General features: G+C 39.9%; 1 protein-coding gene and 1 long non-coding RNA gene across 4 annotated transcripts in view; one reads left to right on the forward strand and one right to left on the reverse strand.

Annotated features, from left to right (window-relative positions):
- Positions 1 to 19,276, reverse strand: part of LOC139194098 (uncharacterized) — a 37,554-nt gene that overhangs the window by 13,272 nt on the left and 5,006 nt on the right. The window lies entirely within an intron of this gene.
- Positions 7,410 to 19,154, forward strand: LOC139194097 (copper-transporting ATPase HMA4-like). Of its 3 annotated transcripts, none has more exons than XM_070818379.1 (6): positions 7,410 to 7,549; positions 7,705 to 7,769; positions 16,824 to 16,962; positions 17,805 to 17,899; positions 18,107 to 18,338; positions 18,626 to 19,154. In XM_070818379.1, the coding sequence occupies exons 4-6, from the start codon at positions 17,838 to 17,840 to the stop codon at positions 18,743 to 18,745; spliced, it is 414 nt and encodes a 137-aa protein (XP_070674480.1). In that variant the 5' UTR covers positions 7,410 to 7,549; positions 7,705 to 7,769; positions 16,824 to 16,962; positions 17,805 to 17,837; the 3' UTR covers positions 18,746 to 19,154. The 3 variants fall into 3 exon arrangements, 2 of the variants coding, with proteins under 2 accessions (XP_070674480.1, XP_070674481.1); XM_070818380.1 differs by having other exon boundaries at positions 18,107 to 18,391; positions 18,626 to 18,794; XR_011578805.1 differs by lacking the exons at positions 17,805 to 17,899; positions 18,107 to 18,338; positions 18,626 to 19,154 and having other exon boundaries at positions 16,800 to 16,952.

Genomic DNA, 19,276 nt, shown 5'->3' on the forward strand with positions numbered 1-19,276 from the left:
CATGCGGCCTGCCTGGATTGGATCAACTCTCGTAGATGATTTTATTGGCGTTGCTAAGCTACGTTTTGCTTGTGCGGATGTTTTACGGTAGGTTCTTCAATTGTCTTCATTTGAATGGACTAAGTTTAAAATGGAATGACACCAAAATACAATTGAAAAATAGAGAGTTGGGAGATAAAAACTGATCGATTTCCTTCTTATAAGAACAAGCAAAGTGTAAAAATTTGAAATTTGATCGATTTCTTTCTCTCGTTACTTCAAAAAAAAAAATTAAAAAAAAAACCCACTCCCTCATCGGACACAAAGACATAAGCTAAATTCTCGATGTGTACGTAGTCATCAACAACTCATTATGTAAACCTCACACCCTTGTATATGTAATCTCAACCTATGACGATTGACCCCTTCCCAACTTTCTTAGTAGCCAAACGAAACCTTTCAGATGTGTTTTTGCAGTTAAGCTTTTATACCAAAACCAAACCTTTTCTGGTGTAACAAGTAATGTCACCTAACCATTCACATCCAAATGAAATTCATGAAAGAGTGCAAAAGAAAATTGAGCATTTGTTACCCCTAAAATTGCCTTCATACTAGCTGCTGGATTGTTCCCTGTACTTTTCTCGAACCCGAGAAATGCAAGGATGAAAAAGGCGGTATATGTAACTGCATCAAACAGACCATAAGCGAGAACAGCTACTAACCCAAGTTTTGCAAGTTTTGAATATTCATGTGAAAGAAAATTTGTATATTCATGTGAAAGCAAAGAGAAACACTAGAAAAAGTAGGGCAGAAGCAGCCTACTAACAAATTTCTGGAGATAACATCCTAAGGGCTGCATAGAACTCCCACCCAACGACTTGGTTGAACGAACTCTTTGATATTCGAAACTGATTTCTTGGTACAACTTACACTTTCTACAAACACGAATTCCTTCTATATATACTTGATCAATCACCTGCTCCTAAACATTCAGTTTGATACGAAAATCATCTCTATGCATACATGTATCATCAAGTTCACTCATTATTCATACAATATATCAACACATTCAACTCACACCTACAACTAATTAATCTTGCAAATGTGTAAAGCTTTACGGAAATACAACATCGAAGACTATGAAAACTTGTAAATGCAACTGAAGGAACACTTGAGTGAAACTGAGACTCAGTAGCGGGTTTTGTGGAGAAATGCAAATACAAGGAGCTGCAAGAGAAGGAGGATGAAGTTGCCAAATTCTTGGGAAGGAATCTTCTTTTGTGTCTACTTTTTTCAGTTGTTTTTGTTCTAAAAATCTATATGGATATGGACCATCTAATTCACCATTTGGGCATGAATACTTAAAACCATTCCAAAATTTTGATCATTGCACCAAGCCCTTCCTCAAATTCAATTACGCACTGTAGTCTGTCAGCGTGTTACTTTTTTCGCATAAAATACGTGATTAACTTGAGATATTATTGCATCAGAGAAGCCGGACTAAATAGGTCAGAGCCTTACTTGTAGCAACTGTAAAGGCATATGCAATGGGAGTAGGATTCTCTCCCCTCTCTTTTTTCCTCCCATTCCCTCCCCTTCTATTTGAACGGTCACGATTAAACCATGTTAATATCTTATATTAATTTTTTATAGAGGTAAAAAGACAAAATAAAGAATGTGAGAGGAGAGGATGGAAGGGGATGGAAAGAGAATGGGAAAAAATCCTAATCCCTGTAGTGCACCAAGAAAAGTAGGAAAACGTTTTCTACACCCTCAATTTCTTGCTTTGTATTGATTTTCTTTAGATTTATTTATTCCGTCCTATAGAACTTAAGCAAAGCAAACAAAATATTGTTGATTCGTATGATTAATAGACAAATGGAATGGGATGCAATATTAGAAGGGGTGATGCCAAAGGGCACCCACATGTGCCCATAGAGCACTAGCAACAATGTGAGAGGAGAGGATGGATGGGGATGGAAAGAGAATGGGAAAAAATCCTAATCCTTGTAGTGCACCAAGAAAAGTAGGAAAACGTTTTCTACACCCTCAATTTCTTGCTTTGTATTGATTTTCTTTAGATTTATTTATTCCGTCCTATAGAACTTAAGCAAAGCAAACAAAATATTGTTGATTCGTATGATTAATAGACAAATGGAATGGGATGCAATATTAGAAGGGGTGATGCCAAAGGGCACCCACATATGCCCATAGAGCAATAGCAACAATGTGAGAGGAGAGGATGGATGGGGATGGAAAGAGAATGGGAAAAAAATCCTAATCCATGTAGTGCACCAAGAAAAGTAGGAAAACGTTTTCTACACCCTCAATTTCTTGCTTTGTATTGATTTTCTTTAGACTTATTTATTCCGTCCTATAGAACTTAAGCAAAGCAAACAAAATATTGTTGATTCGTATGATTAATAGACAAATGGAATGGGATGCAATATTAGAAGGGGTGATGCCAAAGGGCACCCACACGTGCCCATAGAGCAATAGCAACAATGCAGCAACAAAAAAAATGTAAAAATTTGAAATAAAACACAAAATTACAAATTTTCCTAAAATCAAACATAATTTACAACAAATTCCACATAATTTACAACAAATCCTACATAATTTACAACCAAGTCCTTCAAAATCCCACGTTGGGCCCAAGTTCTTCATGCGATGAAGCTCACTTAACCACAATCCTTTCTTACATATAACTTTTAAAGAGTCTCACAACTTTTTCTGAATTGAAACAAATCTTTTACAAAATAATCAAAAGAAAACACGAAGAGCTAAGAACAATATATTGAAAATAGAGTAAGACTTTACATCTTTGTGAAACATCTGCTGCAAGCATGGCAGCATATGGGGAAGACTCATCTCTGTCAACTTTCACCTTCATGCAACCTGCATATAATATATATATATATATATATATAGACACATGCCTCTCATGGGTCTTATTGTTTGGAACACGCCTTACTGTTTGGTTGGGGAATTTAAACAAACGACTGTGAGGACCGACATATAAGATAGACTATAAATGGAAGTTTGAATATGAACCTGACTTGCAGATTATGAAGATGCTAATGTAATTACCACTCACTTGGCTCTGATACCAAATGGGGGCGGAAGCTTGCAAAATGATAATTAATGATGAAATGTTTGATGAGGACAATAAGAATGAGGACAGTAACGATCATATTAATGAATGATTGGTCGGTATTTACCTTGAATTTGAGATACTCGATGAATTGACTGTGAGTAAGAATTTTGTGCCATTCAAAATCAGTAGTTATGAAAATATTCTTCATAATGAAAGTAATGAATTAAAATTAATGATGCAGATAGTGATTTGAAAATAATTTTATTTCAAATTGGAAACCAACATACAATTTCGTCTACTGACGATTAATAAGGAAAACAGAGGTGCTCGCAGGCATCCTTGATTGAAAATAAAATACAAGTGTTTGATAATTTTGCTGGTTGTGGAATGGAGCTGAATAATAACTTATGTTCTTAAGAGAATTCGCAGAGAGTCTCAGCTATGTCGACTCGAAGTCCCTTTCTACTGAAAATGAATTCTTCTTTTGTAAAGATGGTGGAGATGATTGAGGCCGGGAATTCCGCTGCTTTTTATCATTTGCATGTGCCAAAGGCTATAAAGGATGGTGAATGATGATGTTTTCACTGTGGATTCACGCTGCTTCTGCTGAAATGATGGATGAATAGTAAAAAGTGATTTTACTATTCATGAATAGTGTCTTGTCGGAATGATTGATGCTACTGCTGATGCTGCTTTCTATGGAAATCACATGGCTTCTACTGTAGGATTTACATGGGTAAAAATCTAAAATGATTACAAATTATTTCATGTTTGAATTTTACAAATCAAATGGGTCTTGGGAATCTTGGTAATCTACCCAATTGGCTGGTTGAGACGAAGCATCTGATGAGTCTGAACTTGGGCATTCATCTTCACTGCGCAGCAAAGCTGCTTCTGCTATAAGCTTATCTGCCATTATCATGAGTTGTGAGGATTTCTCTTTTTTCTTCGAACTTGATATTTTTGATGATCTGGATGATTTGGATTTTCCTTTGAGGGAGGATGAAAGACTGATGTCTGATAAGGATTGAGTATTTTCTGGGATTTCTGGCAATACCTTTGTTGTTGTTGATGATGGGTGTACCATTGGAATAGGATCAATAGGAAATTCTGATGAGACCAAACTGATAATTTTTCCGTAATCGAATTTGTCCCACCATTTAACCCATCGGGCTCGATAAACTTGACCTGTTTCAATTTCATAATTCCATTTCATGATCCAAGGGACCTTGTATTTTGCCATGAACAACGAGAGAAGGGTGACTCTGTCGTCGAAAAGGCTTCGATCAAATCTTTTCTGGAAACCAGATGATAAATTTTGCATGAGATCTTCAGGTAGTAAGCTGGCTGTTGGGCCGTGTGTTGACCACCAATTGGGAAACCATGTTGGGAAGTTTAACCTGAAACTTTTATCAAATGTAATGAACCAAGAGTGACTAAAGTCAGATGTTTGATGTAAAAATATGTTGGTCCATGCTTGAATGTAGTCAAAATAACTATATTTGTTGTTGGGAAGGAGAGCATTTTGGGTATGGAGTTGTTTGGTGTGGTAAAGAGGAAGTCCTCATTCTTGTTCTGTAAGAAATCTCCCAATATGAAGAGAATGGTAAAGGATTTTGTTTTGATGAGTGATGCTGTAAATCGGTTTGATAGCTATGCTTTCTGTCTCACTGAGAATTGCTTGGTAATATTTGAGGGTTTTGAAAGATTCAGTTGGTATATGATGGAAATTTGGAGGTAAGATTGTTTTGGCTATTTTTTCTGGGGTTTGTTTTTTATCAATATGATTTGGAATGCTGAAAAGGTATTCCATTGGATTTTTCTTGACATAGGGAGATGTTTTAGCAAAGTTAGGTGTTCTGGGAGTTGAAGGCGATGGCATTGATGAGTATGGATCATATGGACTGGCTAAGGCCGTTTGGTAATTTGGTCGGAATTGTGCTACAGTTGATCCTAAGGGAGTAAATCTGTTGGTAATGGTTGGGCCTATGAGGAAACAGATTTGCAATCGACACGAACTAAAAAATTTTGATTCAATAAATCATCTTGAAATTTGCTAATGCATAATACAATAGATAGTATATCTTTCTTAATAGTACTATAATTAGTTTGTGCAGGATTCCAAACTCCTGAATGGAAACGAACAATTTGTTTAGGAGATTCGGAATAAGTTTTTTGTTTGAGGATACCTCCATAACCGATGTCAAATGCATCAGTTTCAACTATTTTGAAGGAGTTGGGAGTTGGAATGCCAAGCCAGGGTAATGTCTTAACATGAGTTTTGATCTGTTTGACTATCGAAGTATGAATGGTAGACCATGCTGGAGGATTATCTTTTACACGATCAAATAATGGTTTGCATTGCTGACGAAGATGAGGATAGAATTCTAAAACATAGTTTAATGACCCAAGGAATCTTTGTAACTGGGTTTTGTCAGTAATCTGATCTGGGAATTTATCAGCAAATTGAATGACTCTATCAATAGGTTGAATGGTAGACTGGTGGATATTGTATCCTATAAATCAAACATTAGTCTGAAACAGTTTGATCTTGGAAGCAGAAACAACTAATCCATTGGACTTAATAATTCTAGCAAACAAATGTAAATGTTTCCAGTGTTCGTCTATTGACTTTGAATAAATAAGCACATCATCAATATAAACAATCGAAAAATGGCTATATTGGTTAAAAATCTCATTCATGATATTTTGAAATTCACTTTGTGCATTTTTAAGGTCGAAAGGCATTACATTCCATTCATAGTGTTCAAAAGGAGTTACAAAAACTGTTTTGTATTTATCATTTTCATGAATTTGAATTTGTCAAAAGTCTGATTTCATATCAAATTTTGAAAAAAATAACTGCTTGAGAAAACCTTTTTATCAAATCTCTTTTGTTGGGGATTGGATACCTAATCCATTCCAAAACTTCATTCAAAGGTTTATAGTTAATAACTAATCTGGGAGTTCGTCTTTCTAATTATGTGTTCTTTTGAACATAAAATGCAGGGCATGACCATGGTGACTTTCTTTTCCTAATAATACCTTTATTAAGAAGTTCTTGGATCTCTGTTTTGCAGAATTCCGTGACTTCTTGACTCATTTGAATCGGTCTGGCCTTAGTAGAAATCTTTGATTCATTAAACAAAAGGATACATGGCACTCCCTCAACCACTCTCATTGTGTTTGTAACGTAGGAGATGGAGAGATGGAGAGATGGAGTTATATGATATGTACATTATTATATGTTAGCTATCTAAATCGGGCGGGTTAGACGAAGCCAACTCGAACTCAGCCTTTACAATTTGGATTGAGGTATAGTTTTGTGTACACGTGAGTTTATTGCAACCGAGTTAGAACTTAACTCGAGGCGATTTCAAGTTTACCAATTCTATGTAGATCAATCTCATGATTAGTGTTTACCCAACAAAACCTCACTTAAGCAAAATAATTGAGATCTGTCATATTTTTAGCAAACCAAACCAAGGCTTGGAATGGGTGAATAACGGTGGCTTGCGACCTGTTGTCCCCTTTTTTTTAAATAAATAAACAAATATCGGATCTCATGGTCTTTACTGATAAATTGTCCATCTGCAATCCAACCACCACATCAATTCCAAGCACAAACAAAAGCTGGATTGGGGATACACAGTACTAGTAAGCTTCACAAGTACAACAGCCGAAGGAATTGCAATTTGATCATATTCCAAAATAGCAGCAGGACAGTGTACGTACGTTCTCCTTTCTTGTGATCTTCTGATCATATTCAGAAGATTAGCTGCTGGACTTTGGTTGGTAAATATCTTTACATTAAGAGGAAAACAGCGTTCTCTCACGTGGCTCCCGTTGGATCCAGTATGCTTTTGCTGCTGCCAATCTACAGGTAAAGCTTAAATTTACATACAATTTTTTTTTTCTTGATTGGAATTTGGGCTTTTTGTTCCTCCTTAATCCCAAACTTCTGTAATTTATGCAACTTTGATCGAAAGACATGTTTTTTATTGCTGAAAATTGTTAACCCCAGTTTAGATATTCATTTGCTCATTAAAATGGCGTTTTGGGTTCCGTAACTCCTTGCTCCTCTTTTAACTCTAGAATCTTCAGAATATATGTGGGTTTTGCTTTGAATTTGATAAACCTCTCTGTGTTCGTGAGCTGATACAGTTTTTGGGTACTAAATCGAAATTTTGCTGGATAGGAACCCATAAACAAATATGAGGAAGTATGTGAATCATCACTCAACAAGGGTGATTGGCGATAGAAATTTGGTTATTCCATTCATTACTGGCTTTATCATATTCATTACCCTCTTTTTCTTAAAAGGGTTTTGGCTTTGGAAGAAGATGGAGATCGGTGACAATGATCGGAGTTCATCGCTCTGTGGATGATCCCAGTGTATCGCTGGTTTTCAACTCTGCTGATTTGTAGGGTTTTGGGGGCGTGAATTTTTGTGGATTTCGTTTGGATTTCTGGGTAGGCAATTGTCACCTCTATTCAACTTAAATTTATTTCCCTTTTTTTGTTTCTCAAATTTGTTTGATGGAAAGATTGTTTTATCCTTTACTAAACAGTTGTTAGGATTAATAGTTTTGATTTCTTTTGAATTTATTTTTTATTTTATTTTGAAGCCCTGAATTTTGTAAGTACTGTCTACCCTGTATGTACACCAGATGCTCCTGACATTTCAAATAAGGTAACTTCCCAAACACTGATGTTTCGCTTTTTTACTGGTATATGTAATCCATTGAATTATGTAACTTTACTAATATTCGTTTACCATGCAAGTTAAATTGTTATTTTTCGGTTTGTCAATAATTTTGCTTAACTCCGCCTATGTCTTACATGGCCGGTCCCAAGCCCGGATAAAGGAGGAGGGGGAGGGCGTCAGGTAGTCGACAGCCGGCACTCCATGATCACGTCGAATCCTTATGAAAATGAATCCAGAACAAAATCGCGCTAAAGCTAGGGCGTCACCCGTAAGTGGCGCGCTGTGTGGCCCGAGCACAGTGATAAGTGAGCAAGGGTTGCTGTAGTGGAAGTTATGGTGAGGAGAAGGATAAATATTATGTGCCTACAAGAAACTAAGTGGGTTGGTAGTAAGGCAAAGGATCTAGAAAACTCAGGGTTTAAACTTTGGTATTCGGGCACAAATAGAACGAGAAACGGTGTTGGCATCATCGTGGACAAGACCTTGGTACAAGATGTTGTAGATGTCAAGAGGGTAGGAGATAGAATCATGGCAATCAAGATTGTAATAGGACAAGAACTTATCAATGTGATTAGTGCGTACGCACCTCAAGTAGGGTTGGATACAAGTTCGAAGGAGAAATTTTGGGAAGACCTTGGAGACTTGGTGCAAGGAATTGCTCAGACGGAGAAGTTATTTATAGGAGGAGATTTAAATGGACACGTGGGCAGGGAGACATGCAACTATGGAGGTTTTCATGGTGGCCATGGTTTTGGGGAGAGAAACGAGGATGGGGAAGCCATCTTGGATTTTGCAATGGCATATGATCTCTTCTTAGCCAACACCTTCTTTAAGAAGAGAGAAGAACATGTGATCACCTACAAGAGTGGGTCGTCAAAAACACAAATAGATTTTCTTCTAATGAGGAAAGGGGATCGTATAACTTGTAAGGATTGCAAAGTTATACCAGGAGAGAGCGTGGCTAATCAACATCGCTTATTGGTGATGGATGTACATATCAAAAGAGTAAGACAAAAGAACAAGACTTGGAAGTGCCCAAGGACTAGATGGTGGAATCTAAAAGAAGAAAAACAAGCCATTTTCAAAGAGAAGGTAATCACCCAATGTGTGTGGGATAGAGAGGGGGAAGCTAATTCCATGGCTAGTTGTATCCGAAAAGTAGCAAAAGAGGTATTAGGAGAGTCCAAGGGCTTTGCCCCACACCAAAAGGAATCTTGGTGGTGGAATGAGGAGGTACAAACAAAGGTGAAGGCTAAGAAGGAATGTTGTAAAGCCTTATACAAGGAGAGGACCGATGAAAATGGTGAAAGGTATAGAAAAGCGAAGCAAGAGGCGAAGAAAGCTGTCAGAGAAGCTAAGTTAGCGGCTTACGACGATATGTATAAACGACTAGATACCAAAGAAGGAGAGTTGGATATCTATAAACTATCTAGAGCAAGGGAAAAGAAGACAAGGGACCTAAACCAAGTGAGGTGCATCAAGGATGAGGATGGAAAGGTTCTTGCTACAGAGAACGCGGTTAAAGATAGATGGAGAGGTTATTTTCATAATCTTTTCAATGAAGGACATGAAATGAGTGCTTCTTTAGGGGAGTTGAGTAACTCAGAAGAGTGTAGAAACTACTCTTTTTATCGTCGAATCCGGAAGGAAGAAGTGGTTGTAGCTTTGAAGAAGATGAAGCATAAAAAAGCAATAGGCCCAGACGATATACCAATCGAAGTGTGGAAACTTTTGGGAGAGACAGGTATAACATGGCTCACTGACCTTTTCAATAGGATTTTGAAAACGAAGAAGATGCCAAATGAGTGGCGAACGAGCACTTTGGTGCCTATCTACAAGAATAAGGGCGACGTACAAAATTGCATGAACTATAGGGGTATTAAGCTAATGAGTCATACAATGAAGCTCTGGGAGAGAGTCATTGAGCATAGATTGAGGCAAGAGACACGGGTTTCGGACAACCAATTCGGGTTCATGCTAGGGCGCTCAACCATGGAGGCAATCTATCTCTTACGAAGATTGATGGAAAGATATAGAGATGGGAAAAAGGATTTACACATGGTCTTTATAGATTTGGAAAAAGCGTATGATAAGGTCCCAAGAGACATTCTTTGGAGGATTTTAGAGAAGAAAGGAGTACGAGTAGCATATATCCAAGCTATAAAGGATATGTATGAAGGAGCAAAGACTGCCGTAAGAACTCATGAAGGACAAACCGAAAGCTTTCCCATAACTGTAGGATTACATCAAGGCTCATCCTTAAGTCCTTACCTTTTTGCGTTGGTAATGGATGAGTTAACAGGACATATTCAAGATGATATTCCTTGGTGTATGCTTTTCGCAGACGATATAGTGTTGATAGATGAAACTCAGGAAGGGGTAAATGCAAAGCTTAACCTTTGGAGAGAAGTGTTGGAATCTAAAGGTCTTCGCCTAAGCCGATCAAAGACAGAATATATGGAGTGCAAGTTCAGTGCAAATGGAGGCCAAAACGAGTTAGGGGTGAGGATCGGAGATCAAGAAATACCAAAGAGCGACCGTTTTCGTTACCTAGGATCTATCTTGCAAAAGAACGGAGAATTAGATGGAGATCTCAACCATAGAATACAAGCTGGATGGATGAAGTGGAAGAGTGCATCCGGCGTGTTATGTGACCGCCGTATGCCACTGAAGCTCAAGGGAAAATTTTATAGGACGGCAATAAGGCCGGCGATGCTGTATGGCACAGAATGTTGGGCGGTGAAACATCAACACGTACACAAAATGGGTGTAGCGGAGATGAGGATGCTTCGTTGGATGTGTGGGCACACGAGAAAGGATAAGATTAGGAATGAGGATATCCGGGGTAAAGTAGGAGTAGCCGAAATTGAAGGAAAGATGAGAGAAAATCGGTTACGGTGGTTTGGACATGTGCAAAGAAGGCCTACTGACGCTCCGATTAGAAGATGCGACTATGGGACAGAGGTTCAGGGCCGAAGGGGTAGAGGAAGACCTAGGAAAACTTTGGAAGAGACTCTAAGAAAAGACTTAGAGTACTTGGATCTAACGAAGGACATGACACAGGATCGAGCACAATGGCGTTCTAAGATTCATATAGCCGATCCCACTCAGTGACTTGGATTTTTCAAGTCTCCAACCGAGAAGTTTTCCTCACTCGGAAAATTAAGGGAACACTACCCCAACCTACATGCTCCACTCAGAAAGTTTCAACATACAAGCTTCAACAAAAGAAAATTCAAAGAACTTAGCGAAGAAGGCTTTGGTGTTTTTAACACAGTACGTTGAAATGAAGGAAAGCTTATTTATTGATATCCCCGATAAGCTACAAATATGTACATATACATGAGTCAAAATAAACACACAAGAGGGAGCCTTCACAAAGGTTGCTTAGGAGAAGTCTCAGCAGTCGGTAGAGCCCCAGAAAGAGAAGGCACCGGAGGGGGATCATTTGGAGCCTCAGTACTGGACAGAACCCTAGAAGGAGGAGGCATCAGAGGTTGATCATTTGGAGCTTCATTACGCGGTACAGCCCCAGAAGACGAAGGCAATAAATGCCTTTGGAACAAACCCACAAATCTCTGATGATCAAGTAAAACCTGACCATCAGTTTCCTTCATCTGGTCCAGCTTCCTCTTCATGTTTGTAGCGTAGTCATGTGCGAGCCGGTGCAACTGTTTATTCTCATGCTTGAGCCCTCTAATCTCCTGTTTGAGACTCATCACTTCAACCGCCAATGATTCAACTTGGCGGGTTCGAGCAAATAGGCGTTGGGCCATATTAGACACAGAACCTGCACACTGAACACTGAGAGCCAGTGAATCCTTAACAGCTAACTCATCAGATCGTTTGGAAAGTAGTCTGTTATCTTTGGGAGTGAGAAGGTTCCTGGCCACCACCGCAGCGGTCATATCATTCTTCATCACGGAATCCCCAACGGTAAGAGGACCAGTAGGGGAGACGAAGGATGGGCGCCATATGTTGTCTGGAGAAGGCGGGGCTGCCTCTTCAACAAGGTTTAAGTCAAAACGACGGTCGGAGGGGCAAGACATTTTCAAAGGTGTTGAAGAGAGAAGAGGTCGGACAAATCAAGATCTTAGAAGTGCAAGAATGAAGCTTCTACTGGTGGAGATTCAAGTGTGCTTTGGAACTTAATGCCAACCCCTATAAAAATCTGCACTCGACGGAGCTTCAGAAATCGAAGAGGCGCCTGCTCAGAAATCGAAGAGGCGTTTGCTTTCTCAAAAGCTGGGCTGCTTAGAGATCACGAGGGTTGATCTCAGAAATTGAAGAGGCGTTTGCTTTCTCAAAAGTTGGGCTGCTCAAAGACCACGAAGGCCGATCTCAAAAATCGAAGAGGCGCTCGCTTTCTCAAAAGCTGGGCTACCCAGAGACCACGAGGGCCGATCTTAGAAATCGAAGAGGCACCTACTTTTCCAGCCTTGTCAGCACCTATCACACGCACACTCAGCTTTGCGGAAATTATGGGCATTCTGTCGAAGACTTCTGGGGAAGTAGAAAACACATGAATCTCACTGTTCAATCACCCACTTCCCACACGCAACAATAGCTCATGGGTACCACAGATAACTTTGCCAAAGTTCTCTGCCAAAGTTGAGCACGTGAAGCTTGCAGCTCCCACTACATCGCTCTGACCAAGAAGGGTAAAAGAATAGCAAAGAAACAGCACTAACAAAGTTTAGACCCATAAATTTTGAAGGTCTAGCTACCATATTATTACCCACAAGGGTAAAGGAATAGTACCACTGCTGGATAATTGGAAAATCCCTGTGTGTCAACCTCTGTGCTTCGTGGCAAGGTAGACTAGCAAACATGCCCAACCTTTACTCACATTCGAGAAAACACTCCCAATAAGATTGCTTGCTCCAAAATCGAAGAGGCACCGTCCTCCGAATCTCGAGAGCCAGACTCCCAACATGACTACTTTCTTAAAAATCGAAGAGAGGGTAAAGGAACAGTACCATTGCTGGATAATTGGAAAGTCCCTGTGTGTCAACCTCTGTGCTTCGTGGCAAGGTAGACTAGCAAACATGCCCAACCTTTACTCACATTCGAGAAAACACTCCCAACAAGATTGCTTGCTCCAAAATCGAAGAGGCACCGCCCTCCGAATCTCGAGAGCCAGACTCCCAACATGATTACTTTCTCAAAAATCGAAGAGACACTGCTCTCCGAATCTTCGAGAGCCAGACCCCCAGCATGATTGCTTTCTCAAAAATCGATGAGGCATCGTTCTCCGAATCAATCGAAGAGGCGCTCGCTTTCTCAAAAGCTGGGCTGCTTAGAGACCACGAGGGCCGATCTCAGAAATCGAAGAGGCACCTACTTTTCTAGCCTTGTCAGCACCTGTCACACGCACACTCAGCTTTGCAGAAATTATGGGCATTATGTCGAAGACTTCTGGTGAAGTAGAAAGCACATGAATCTTCCTGTTCAATCACCCACTTCCCACACGCAACAATAGCTCATGGGTACCACAGATAACTTTGCCAAAGTTCTCTGCCAAAGTTGAGCACGTGAAGCTTGCAGCTCCCACTACATCGCTCTGACCAAGAAAGGTAAAAGAATAGCAAAGAAACAGCACTAACAAAGTTTAGACACATAAATTTTGAAGGTCTAGCTACCATATTATTACCCACAAGGGTAAAGGAACAGTACCACTGCTGGATAATTGGAAAGTCCCTGTGTGTCAACCTCTGTGCTTCGTGGCAAGGTAGACTAGCAAACATGCCCAACCTTTACTCACATTCGAGAAAACACTCCCAACAAGATTGCTTGCTCCAAGATCGAAGAGGCACCGTCCTCCGAATCTCGAGAGCCAGACTCCCAACATGACTACTTTCTCAAAATCGAAGAGAGGGTAAAGGAACAGTACCATTGCTGGATAATTGGAAAGTCCCTGTGTGTCAACCTTTGTGCTTCGTGGCAAGGTAGACTAGCAAACATGCCCAACCTTTACTCACATTTCGAGACAACACTCCCAACAAGATTGCTTGCTCCAAAATCGAAGAGGCACCGCCCTCCGAATCTCGAGAGCCAGACTCCCAACATGATTACTTCCTCAAAAATCGAAGAGACACTGCTCTCCGAATCTCGAGAGCCAGACCCCCAGCATGATTGCTTTCTCAAAAATCGAAGAGGCATCATTCTCCGAATCTCGAGAGCCAGATACCACAGACCACTTTTTTCAAAGTGCTCTGACAGAGTTAAAACATGTGAAACTGGAAGCTCCCACTACCGTGCTATGACCAAGCAGGGTAAAGGAATAACATTACTACTTGTTGTTAGGGAGACTCCTATATATGTCGACCTCCATCCCCAACGGACAGGCAGACCTGCAAAAATGCTCAACCCTTCATCATATCTGAGAGGGCACTCCCAACGAAGCCTTTCGAAATATTCAGCTTTCTTTCCCCCCGATAATACCTCTGCAAACAAGCTATACTAGAGCAAGAATATCTCATATCATCAGGGTTAAAAGCAAGAGTATCCCATATCATGCTTTTTCCCTGTCTTTTCCTTTGGCCTTGTTTTTACCTGCAAGACAAGGAGAAAGAGAGCAATCAGTCAGCACTTGGAATCAAGCTTCCAGCCAGGAACTGATTGCCTGGAACCCCTTACCTGATTACTTACCTGGCATTGCTCTCGAGTACTCATCTTCAACATCTTATGTTTCCAGGGAAGATTCCGCATCTGCTTGAGGAACAGATAGGGCAAGTGCGAAGGATACAAGGAAGCATGTGGAGACAAGCGTAACAGCACACGTGCCGATACATCCATTACTCTGTCAAAAGCAAAAGTATCCCATATCAGCAGGGTGGAATGTACTCTAGATTTGATGGACTTGTTTTGACCCTCAAATTCTTCAGTCGGCCTTATACTCTGGAGGAAACCAGAAAACCCTTCAGCTCAGTTCAAGAATAAGCCTGTGGAAAGTTACTTCTTCAAAAGCAAAAGTATCTCATATCATCTCTTCTCATTTTTCTTCTCTTTATCCTTCATGCTGCTGCAAGATGGGGAGAAGGTGAACAATCAGTCGGAGCTCTGATTGCTTACCTTGTCTGTCACCTCTTTCAGCAGACCCCCTAGCTCGGCGACTTGGGGGACTCCTACTACATGGTTTGTATCGCGCTTGACCAAGCCTGAAACTACAAGTAAGCTTCAAGTGAAATTGATACATTACCTTGTGCATCTCCACCAGTTAAAGATACCACCCCTGGATGGAGGAAGAGTACTTCCAGAGAAGATGCCACATCTACCTATGAGACAGATAAGGAAAGTCAAGACGACACCACACTCCGATACTTAGAAGTTTCGTGATTACGAGATCATTCTCCCATAATATTTCCTAATGTCATTTGTACTAAATCATTCACTTGTACTCACTAAAGGAGAGCTTGAACCTATGTACTTGTGTAAACCCTTCACAATTAATGAGAACTCTTCTATTCCGTGGACGTAGCCAATCTGGGTGAACCACGTACATCTTGTGTTTGCTTTCCTATCTCTATCCATTTATATACTTATCCACACTAATGACCGGAGCAATCTAGCGAAGATCACAAAAAGCAACCGTTTTCGCTACCTAGGATCTATCTTGCAAGAGAACGGAGAATTAGATGGAGATCTCAACCATAGAATACGAGCTGGATGGATGAAGTGTAAGAGTGCATCCGGCGTGTTGTGTGACCGTCGTAGGCCACTGAAGCTCAAGGGAAAATTTTATAGGACGGCAATAAGGCCAGCGATGTTGTATGGCATAGAATGTTGGGCGGTGAAGCATCAACACGTACACAAAATGGGTGTAGCGGAGATGAGGATGCTTCGTGGAATGTGTGGGCACACGAGAAAGGATAAGATTGAGAATGAGGATATCCGAGGTAAAGTAGGAGTAGCCGAAATTGTAGGAAAGATGAGAGAAAATCGGCTCCGGTGATTTGGACATGTGCAAAGAAGGCCGACTGACGCTCCGGTTCGAAGATGTGACTACGGGATAGAGGTTCAGGGCCGAAGGGGTAGAGGAAGACCTAGGAAAACTTTGGAAGAGACTCTAAGAAAAGACTTAGAGTACTTGGATCTAACGGAGGACATGACACAAAACCGAGCGCAATGGCGTTCTAGGATTCATATAGCCGACCCCACTTAGTGGGAAAAGGCTTTGTTGTTGTTGTTGTTGTTGTTGTTGTCAATAATTTTGCTTTTCTACTCTACATCCTGGATTAAGAGGTTGCCATGTCAAGGAGTTCCAAGTTTTGCTTAATAGATAACAGTTGTTTTTAAGCTTAGTCTGTAATCTGTATGGTCTTGATCATGTCTTTTATTTTGGTGGCAGTTAGGTGTCACTAGATGGTCTACTAAAGCAGCTAAGGGTATTGAAATCAGTTATGGTTGATTGGTGGTGGGGAATTATAGAGGGATATGGTAGACATAAGTATAATTGGAATGGATACAAGAGGCTCTTTCAGATGGTACATGCCTGTTTTTTCACTTGCAGAAGTTTTTTTCTCTCGGTGGGCATATAAACACCACCTGTGGTTAATTGTTTTGCAATCTTTGTGGTCATTTTTATTCTTTCCATGGTTTCCTGTAATGCTTGGCAAAGTTTTGAGATTTAGTCTCTACAATGTGGGAACCAAGGAACTCACTTCCCCTTCATGCTCTGAATTCACACTCAGTCTGGAGATTATATAATCATTTGGGCATGGTTTCTCTCTAGGATAAAGCTTCTGTCTGGCTATATATATGGAATTGGGTTTGTGTAATTAATGTCAAATAATTGAGTTCAACATAGTTATATTCCTTGGCTTAAGCTTTCATCGTTCTTCCTTCGTTTTTCAAAAGAGGTTAATTTTATACTCATTTTTTAAGAATTATGCATAGTGGTTGTTAAATAATTGGGGCATTTGAAAGTCCTTGCTTCTGTAATTGTGAGATGGTTATTGTGTTTTGCTTTATTTAATTATAATATAGGGGTGATGGAAAATTTAATTTATGCAGGTGTTTTCCTTTTTTTCTTCATAGCTATCAATTTGGTTTTGCACATGATGCCAAAAAGAACTAGGAATAGCAAAAGAAATCAGATGGTACAAGATCATACTTCTAGAAGTCCCCGCAGCGGAGCGCGGGCATTTTTGCTAGTGTACTCGAAAAGGCTTATAAGGTAAGACCACCTTATCCTTGGAAACAAATTTCTTTTTTAATTTAGAATCTGGTTTTCATGCATTTTATTTTCATGTTGTTTTTGCTGGTGTGTTTAGTTGCTTCATTATGCTTGTTCCTACTTTTCCTTCTGAGGACGTCGAAAACCTGTTTGTTGTGGTTTAGGAAAAAACAATTTCTGATTAGATACATTTTTCTATATCTCTTGAGGGTGCAAGTGTAGTTTTTTTTTATCGTCTTTCCTGCATTATGAAGTTGCTCTCCTCATATTGTTCTGGTCATTTTATATTATCCCCTATGCTACCACCATACATTATGTTAATGTTCCGTATGATTACAAGTTATGCACTTCATTCCTGACCAGTAAAACGCTCTGCCTCTGTTCGATCAACGTTTAGGCTCTTGACATAAAACTAAGTGCAATCTATGTCATTGGGTATGGAGGATGTTCTTTCTGCATATATTGGGATTGAACATGCAACTATTATTTCATAGTTGGAATCTGTCTCATATGACCCTTTGGTTCTGGACGATTGATGGCTGTATGCACCTTGTCCATGTCACCAAGCCGTACTCGCCAAGTTTTAAATCCCCATTTCTTGTAGATGACAGCTCTCATTGAAGGAGAGTTCTCTTTACCCCAACTCCTTTTTTTATAACACGGCTAATAATTGTTTCGTCCTTTTTGGGGTTTTTGTTCTTTCCAAAATTAAAAGCTGAACAAACGGTACCTAATTCATGAAGGTTGATACGTTTCTTAGTATTTGACACTTTGTTGGTGTCTGGACATTTACGGACGTGTTTGATCCCTGCCGGTGAAAACGGTTGTTTTTTATGAAACAGGGACTCTGACAGTTGGGAAACCCATAGTAGTCAATGCTGCGCTCTTCTCCAATTACTCAATGGAGGAGTTCTGTGCTGTGTCTATTGTCACAGAGGTTGGTGCTTATGTTTCAAATTTGTACATGAAAAGTTTATTTTGCGTGCTTGCATTAAAAAATTTGTGTTTGTACAGTTAAGTTACAGATGAGACAACTCATTGTTATTATGCTATTGTTAAATTATTTTGTCAATAATGCTAACATGCCTCTATTTGAGAAATATGTATGTAAATGGTGAGGCTCATGCGGGAAAATAATGTCCAGGTGGGTCCTGAGGTTGACAAGTATGTTTCAGAATATGATAATCTGGCTCGAACGTGTGTTGGTTTCCATTGATGGAAAGATTGCTGGGTCTTTTGCTGTAACTGATCCAGTGAAGCCAGAGGCTGCACGAGTCATCTCTTATCTTCACTCGATGAACATTACAAGCATCATGGTTACTGGTGATGACTGGGCTACAGCGGCAGCCAGTGCAATGGAGGTTGGCATGGATAAGGTGTATACTGAGACAGATCCACTAGGAAAAGCTGATAGAATCAAAGAATTACAGTTACGATTATATAATAGTTACAGGGGTGGTGTGAGTGGATTACAATTACCCAGCTCCACAAGTAATTTTGTTCTGGTCATTACTAAATTATATTTCAAATGACTTATCTAGGGTAAAGTAATGTCTTATAGAAATCTTCAAACTCATTTTTATTAAGTTTGTTTCTGACTTGATATGTGAGTTATCTATCTAACATAGTGTTTTCTGACTTGTTAAAGTGGATTTGTATGCAGATGAAAGGAATGGCGGTGACTATGATGGGGGATGGAATTAATGACTCCGGCTATGGTTGCAGGAGATGTTGGCATGGCAATTGGTGCTGGCACCGACGTACCTATAGAAGTTGCTTATAGTTCTGATGAAGAGAAACTTGGAAGATGTAGTTACAGCCATTGATCTCTCTAGAAAGACCATGTCTTGAATTCGATTGAATTATGTCTGGGCCTGGGGCTACAATATCCTAAGCATGCCGGTGGCGGCTGGAGTTTTGTTCCCTTTCACTGGAATTCGATTACCACTGTGGCTTGTAGGTGCATGCCTGCTTCCTCTCTAAGCGTGGTATGTTCTCTCTTGTTGCAGTCATATAAGAAGCCTTTGCATATTCAGAGCGTCTCCAATGGCAAGTCTGCATGATAGTGAATGTACGTATCTGAACTAGTTTTCAACCTCTGGTTGTTACTTCCCTTCTTTGTTATTGCTGCAATGAATTTGTACATGCGATCGTGATTAATAATTTAGAAGCATAAGACCGTAATTCTTGGACCGTTTGCATATCATCTATGCTTTGCTCTGTTCAGAAAAACTAGTTAGCCAAGTTTAGATGATTTTCGAATCTGAAGAGTGTTCAACTAGAGCTTGATTATATGTAAACGTCGTCGAAAACA

Source organism: Malus domestica, chromosome 03, assembly GCF_042453785.1.
Source record: "Malus domestica chromosome 03, GDT2T_hap1".
NCBI lineage: Eukaryota > Viridiplantae > Streptophyta > Magnoliopsida > Rosales > Rosaceae > Malus > Malus domestica.

Coding starts and splice junctions, on each gene's coding strand:
- LOC139194097 (XM_070818379.1), top strand. CDS start 17,838: ATGCTGCGCTCTTCTCCAATTACTCAATGGAGGAGTTCTGTGCTGTGT. Junction 17,900..18,106: donor CTGTGTCTATTGTCACAGAG/GTTGGTGCTTAT, acceptor AATAATGTCCAG/GTGGGTCCTGAGGTTGACAA. Junction 18,339..18,625: donor TGGAGGTTGGCATGGATAAG/GTGTATACTGAG, acceptor ATTTGTATGCAG/ATGAAAGGAATGGCGGTGAC.